Source organism: Eurypyga helias, unplaced genomic scaffold (genome assembly GCF_000690775.1).
Source record: "Eurypyga helias isolate BGI_N326 unplaced genomic scaffold, ASM69077v1 Scaffold51716, whole genome shotgun sequence".
NCBI classification, from domain to species: Eukaryota; Metazoa; Chordata; class Aves; order Eurypygiformes; family Eurypygidae; genus Eurypyga; species Eurypyga helias.
Window position 1 is genome coordinate 1 of NW_010256925.1, and position 6,822 is coordinate 6,822.

Below are 6,822 nucleotides of genomic sequence, written 5' to 3' on the forward strand. Positions count from 1 at the left end.
GACAGGTTTTCTGCGTTTTTCTGAATAATGCTCACGAGAAAACGCATCTCGTTTTACCCATCGCCTGCCTCTTTGGTGGGCAGCGGAACAGGGAACGAATTCGGACGCAGGGCCGTTCCCTAAGTTATTTTCTCCATGGGCGGAGGGCGGTGGGGAGCGCGCTCAGCCGCCTTGAGGAGGAGCCCTCCGAGCCCGCGGCTGCACCCGTGGCCGGAGCTGCAGCACTCTCTGGCGGGTATCAGCCACCTGTTTGCCTTCAGGAGGGCAGCCAAACGCCCCCCGAGAGGGATGCCCTGCCTCCAGCCCGCACAGCGCCGGTGCAGGGTGGGTACCACAGCCTGTACACGAGGATTGTACCAACAGCGAAAATGTGCGAGTGGCGTCCCTTGCCTGGGAGAAGGCTTAAGGCTGTTGAACGTGTTGGTTTGGGAGCAGAAGCCAGGGGACCGGGAAACCTGCGAGGCCAGCAGGAAGCATTGGTACAGTGTAAAAACACTATTAAAATTGCAGTTCTCCAGCCGGGGCGGATCCCTCCTCTCGGAGAGGTTTTGGTCCCTAACCAGGCTCATGTGCTTCAGGGAAGGAAGCAATTTACTTGTATTTGAGACACAAATGGAATTATCCTGCTCCTGCCATTAACTTGTATTTCACTGTGAGACATTATAGCTTCTGGTTTCTCTTTTTTGCTTGTCATTTATGAAGGTGCTTTCTGACCCATATAATAGGCGGAGGGCTGAAGGCTCTTGCCAGGCTTTCTAGGTGTTTCTGCTAATGCAGTTTAACAGATGAACAACACGACCAACAACCTGCCCGTCCGCGGTCTTCCGGTGCTCTTGAAGAAACCTCAGGCCTATATTGCATTATAGCTTCCTCCCTCCCCTCATTATCTTTCAATTTAAACCATTTGAACAGCTCAGATTTCTTACTGAACATCTAATGAAGTTGGCTATGTCCACCTTGCATCTGTTTTGCTGTCGTGCAAGTAACATGCAATGTGCTTGAGATGGTTTCCTGCCCAGGGAGCCCAAAGGATTTATGGTTTGTAATGAAACTCCGTTTGCTTTAAATCGTGAAAATGCTTGAAACAAATTATTTCACTTGGACTTTCAGTTAACCTCTATAATTTCTGTTTACCTTTGAAAGGTCCACTGCTGGTTCTGTAGGCATTTTATTCTTCAGTGTTAAAGGATTTTATTTCTTTAGTAGTAGAATTATTAAATGTGCAAAGTAAGGAAAGAGAATGAGACAGGGAGCATGCTCTGTGGGTGTCTACTGATGGTAAAAATACCACCCTTTCTCTACTGGGTTGAACACTGCTGTGAGCAGCTGTGAAGGTTTAGGAGGACTGTCAAGCTGAGGTTGGTGACAGCTATCTCTACATCCTGTCAAGCTGTGTTGGGACAGGTACGTCTGGGGCTAGACACGGCCGTGGAGCCAGGCCATGATCACCCTGGCAGGCTTGGGTCTCCTGCTGGCCAAGATAAAAAGAAGCAGGTGAACTGATAAAGGTCAGTAACAGCCCCGGGTGAACCTATTCAAGAGTTTGCAGCCCCCCAGCCTGCCGAGAGGAGAAGTCTCTGAGATGGAGGTATTTCCTTTCAGGATGCAAGTCTTCCACACAAACTCATGACCTTCTAAACTTAGTATGTCATTGCCTGGGATCGCTCCTGACTGTCCACTGTTCCAGCTGTCACATGGGTGTCCCCTCTTGGGCCACGGACTGATGCATTTTTCAATGGGCCAAGGCTTTTACCCTTTTAAGATCCACTGAATCATGGAATATACTGCAGTGTCAGAGCTTCTTTAGAAGTTTTTCTTTTCCAGCACAAGAGCATGAAACACTGCTTTTGGAAAGCAATTGGGACCTTTTGACATCCAAGTTGTAAAGGAAGTTAAAGCAAGCCAGCAGGTCAGTTGCATTTCCCAGTGGATCCTCTTTAGTTTCCTCCATGATGTACGAGGAAAAAACAGCTAAAGCAGTGAAAGCAGCTAAGCTCAAATAAAGGAAATGGGAGCGTAACTGAAGGGATTACAACGCTGTTGATTTCCCTAGACAAGTTTCCGGTAATTTTGTACGCATTTTCCTCTCCCCTAAATTTACATTGCTTTTACAATATTCAACATGGAAAATGGAGCAATATAAATTTTTACCTATCACTCCCATTATTGGAGTAGTAGAAAACCCTGCAGTTCTGCCTCCACCTCGTGCTCTCAGGACCACTATTTTCTTAAGTCAGTAACAAGTTAAAGGTGACATACAGAGAGGAGAAAAATATCACTGGCTATTTTTTGAGAAGAGGTGAGGTCAGGTTAGTTGCCTTCCATCTCCCCATCCCAGATTTTTTCCCAGTTAAGAAAAGCTCAGTTCTGTACCTAAAGGAAGGAACTCCCTGCCCTTCCCCTTGCTCTTCTCGCACCCAGAGATGCTGTCACAGCGGCTACTTGTGGCTTCTCAGTTGTGAAACACCACTAATGAGAGGAATTTGTAATTGTTTCTGGTTGCCCTTAAGATCTCCAGGGAGGTTCGTCGCTCTCCTGCGGCACTTTTCCCTAATCTCATTTCATTTCATTTGGAAGACTGTCCTGCGGAGCGCGGTGTCACAGTCAGCCTTGTACTCCTCAGCCGATGGGAAGCTGGGGTCGTAACTACCATTTGAGACTTTTTTGGCAAGTCCAGGAAAAGTTACCACCCGCCTTTCCATCGTGGGATTTAAAAGTTGCAGCTCCATTTGTGCAAAAGAAATCCACCTGCGTCGATGGTAGCCGAAGGTTGGCTCTGGCCCCTGACCAGGCGGACAGCCTCGGCAGGCGTTTTCACGAGGTGCAGTGCTGTAGGGGAAGCTCAGGTGGGGAAGACAACCATGAGTACCAGCGTGTGCAAACAACTGCCTTAAAAGCGAGGCAGCCTGACCTCTGCCGGGTTAAAGGAGTTGCTTGTTTTTCTTGTGTGCTGCCAGGAGACCTTGTTCCCTTACATCAAAGACAATGTGAAGGAGTATCTGCGTGCTCACTGGGAGGAGGAGGAGTGCCAGCGAGATGTCGGACTGCTGAAGAAGCAGGTTAAGTAACGGAGCTACGCCATGTCTCTGGATTTTCATGGCATGCCTGAGACTTCAGACCACTTAGTATCATAGAATCATGGAATGGTTTGGGTGGGAAGGGACCTTAAAGACCATCCAGTTCCAACCCCCAGCCATGGGCAGGGACACCTTCCACTAGACCAGGTTGCTCCAAGTCTCATGCAGCCTGGCCTTGGACACTTCCAGGGATGGGGCATCCACAGCTTCTCTGGGCAACCTGTCCCAGTGCCTCCCCACACTCTGTGGGAAGAACTTCTTCCTGATATCCAATCTAACCCCCCCCTCTTTCAATTTAACCCCGTTACCCCTTGTCCTGTCACTCCCTGCCCTTGTAAAAAGTCCCCCCCAGCTTCCTTGTAGCCCCTTCAGGCACTGGAAGGTGCTATAAGGTCTCCCTGGAGCCTTCCCTTCTCCAGGCTGAACACCCCAACTCTCCCAGCCTGTCCCCATGGCAGAGGGGCTCCACCCCTCGGAGCATCTCCGTGGCCTCCTCTGGACTTGCTCCAACCAGTCTGTATCCTTCTGATGTCCACTTGGACTCTCCCAGTCACCCAACGTGAGCGCATACCTCTCTTTCCCCCTCCCCAGGCTGACTGCCTTGGCAGGCTGATTCTCCCCCACCCAGAGCCTGGGGTGGTGCTCGGCGAAGGGCTGGTGCTTGGTAGGCAGCGGCTCAGCTGCTTCCTTCAGCTCGTCTTGGTCTTCACAGCCCCTGGGCGGGCGTCAAACCACAGCTTTGAGCTTCATGCCTGCGCTGTGCCCTTCTCTGCTGAATCCGCTGCCTGCGGCTTTCAGGCACCTGTTTGGGAAGCAGTATTTTGGGGTGGCAGAGTACTTGTCCCACACAGGGTCGCGTATCCTGCCTCTGTACAGGGACATGGCATCAATTTGAGACCTGTCTGAAGCCAACAGATGCATTTGCTTCTTTGCCTTACTTTCGGTAATTAAATACTTAAGTATAATTCCCATTAGAGTATTTACAACACAGCTAATTGTTAGGTTTGGAAAGTACAACCCAAGCAAGTGTTTCTAGGCACTACTGAAGTCTGAATTTCCCACTGAGAAAAGCATTCAAGCAATGCTGTAACCCTTCATGTGAAGAGCAGCTTGAGCTGTGTCCTGCACAGAGGGCCATTGATGCAGGTGTTAGACCCTGTTCCTAATCGAGAGTTTGAGACTGCTCCACCTCTTCCCTTACCTTTTTTCATCATCGATGATTTGCAGGCTCAGGAGGACTCCAGCTTGGATGGGGCCGTGCCAATCCCTTTGGAGAGCGGAGGTGGAGAAGAGGAGCTGGAGCGGGTCATCCAGGCAGTCGTAGACAATGTGCACTGGCAGATGTCTCTGGACAGGAAGACCACCGCGCTGAAGCAGCTGCAGGGTCACATGTGGAGGGCAGCCTATGCAACCGGGCTCATCAAAGGAGAGTGAGTAATTGTGTGCCCCGTGCCCTGGGGCAGGTATGGGCTGCATCTTTCCTAGACATCTGTTAGCGAAATAGCTGTATAAGCTGTTCCTGGAAACGGCTCCATGTACAAATGCAAGTAGGATACTACCTGGGTGGAGAAGGCAGTATGTTTGCATTCAGGCATGGCTTAAGCCAGGCTACTGCTGTCCAAAAACCAGCTGCAGACACTTCGTTGCAAACTTGATCATGCAGTGAAATACGTATCTGTTGAGCTTAACCTTTGGATCTAGGGAAACAAAAGCTTACAGTAACCTTGGGGCTGACCGAGTTGCCACTGGGAAGATGAAAAGTGGGTGAAAGTGTTTCTCCTTAAGGAAAGATCAGCAGGTCGATGCTGGGGAACAGCCAGTTCTCCAGCCACCTGGACAGGGTCCATAAAGGAGGTGGGGTCTGAGAAACAGAACAAGGTAATGCAGGTGTGACACAGGACAATTCTGCTTCCACAGCCAGCAGAACATTCAGGTGGGGCAACCGTCTTCTGCATTAGAAAAGCAGAAAAGGTCTCAATATTTCTCTACATTTGTAGAAATACTGTCTCAATATTTCTCTACAGAGATTTCTTGGTAAACCAAGAGACCGAGGCACAAGTATGAACCTCTTATGGTTCTCCATCTTGCATTTTTATCCTTGCAGGGCACTCACATTTTGGAACAGACCTAAACAATGTGGGGTTGCAGGGTCAGATCCTTTCAGTTATTGCATCCTCCTTTCTTTCTTACCTGAGTGTAAGAAAGAAACATCCACCAGAGAAAGCAACAGTATCCAAAAGCAACTCAAGAGGGACAGCCATCCTGTTTGTTCTCTTTTTAAAAACAGGGCTAATTGTCTTATAGTGCCCCCAAAACTGCGGAGCTAGCCTTGCTGCTTGGCAGCATCCAAGGATTGAGATTTTTAAAGTCTCTCCCTTGCCCAACTGTAGCTGACACTTAAGTGTCTGAAACCCAGGACCTGACCTCAGCACATGAAAACATGAGGGTGGCTGGGAGTTTCTGCAGGTGCCATGCACCCTCAAAGTATTTACAGCTAATGCCAGAGACATTTAATAAATAACTATGGAAAAAAGTAAATTTTTTTTTTTTTACATATATAACATAACAAGGCTCTGAGCCAAGAAACTGGAGATGAAGAAAGGGCCAGCTGCCTGCTACAAGTCTGCAAAACTCAGTCCAACACCTCCTTTTGCACCTATTTGGAGGCAGGTGCTCCGTCCCTCTTTTCCCAGCAGTACCTCTGGGTCTTGGCCCTAGGGCCCACACAGACCTGTGCAGTGCAGGTGGGAAGGCTGCAGTTTGGACTGGGGTGAAAACTCAGTACCCTGGGAATCACGTCTTCTCCAGCCCCTCTCTCCATCCTTCTCCCATATGAAACTTGAACCCCCTCCCTGTCCTGCCAAAGCTGTTTGGCCTTTCCTTATCAACCATCACATGCATTACGGGGGGACTGTCAGCCACGTTTTGTACCCCTTGAGCATCCCCTAGCCTTCATTTTCCCTCAGTACGTGGGTCATGTTGTAAATGTCCTCTGTGTGCAAAGAGCTTTTGCATGCATGTAAGTGCGGCACTGGAGAGGTCTCGTGGTGTGAATGAGCAAGGTAAGAGGTGACCCACAGATGTGTCAACAGTTACACAGCAATTGCCTTGGCTTTGGTCCTCTCTCATGCCTTTGCTCCCCATTGCTGTGGAGTGGCTCATTCCTCCCTCATGGAGAAAGGCAGCGGGATGCCATTTTCCCCAACCTTTTTCTTCCCCTCTCCAGATTGAAGGGGCTGGAGAAATTTCTGCCAAATTTCTGCTCTGAAACAACTCAGAGCTGCTGTCTGCATAGCAGTCAGTAAGGTGCTCAGTTGGCTGGAGCTCAGAGTATATCCCCTGCTGCTGCAATAGACAGCTCGGTTGCAGAAGCCCTGAGCAGATGGAGAATTAAGTCCCTTCGCAAACTAATGGGACAGTTGTCACAGTGCCTGGCTAAAGGTGTTCCTCCGGGTACCGCTCGGTTTGCCCTTACCGGCTTCCCTCTTTTGCTCCAGAATCTTCAAGGACGTGGTTCCAGCCATCCGGAAGTGGCGGGAAGCGGGGATGAAGGTCTATATCTACTCCTCAGGCAGCATTGAAGCCCAGAAGCTTCTGTTTGGATACTCTACAGAAGGTGATATCCTAGAGGTAGATAGCCTTATCACCATCCTTACAGCTCCTCCCTCTGCAGAACACTTCCCTCCCATAACTGCCCTAGTCATAACGCTTTGTGAATAGAGTCTGGCACAGGGAGGTTGGGTAG

At 49.6% G+C, this 6,822-nt stretch overlaps 1 protein-coding gene across 1 annotated transcript; it reads left to right on the plus strand.

Moving 5' to 3' along the window:
• Positions 1 to 2,957: 2,957 nt before the first annotated feature.
• LOC104502955 (enolase-phosphatase E1-like) lies at positions 2,958 to 6,707 on the plus strand (the record flags this gene model as incomplete). Its single annotated transcript, XM_010153812.1, has 3 exons — positions 2,958 to 3,059; positions 4,305 to 4,507; positions 6,575 to 6,707. Coding segments are annotated over 3 exons (438 nt in total), but the record flags the coding sequence as incomplete, so codon positions are not given.
• Between the last annotated feature and the right edge of the window lie 115 nt (positions 6,708 to 6,822).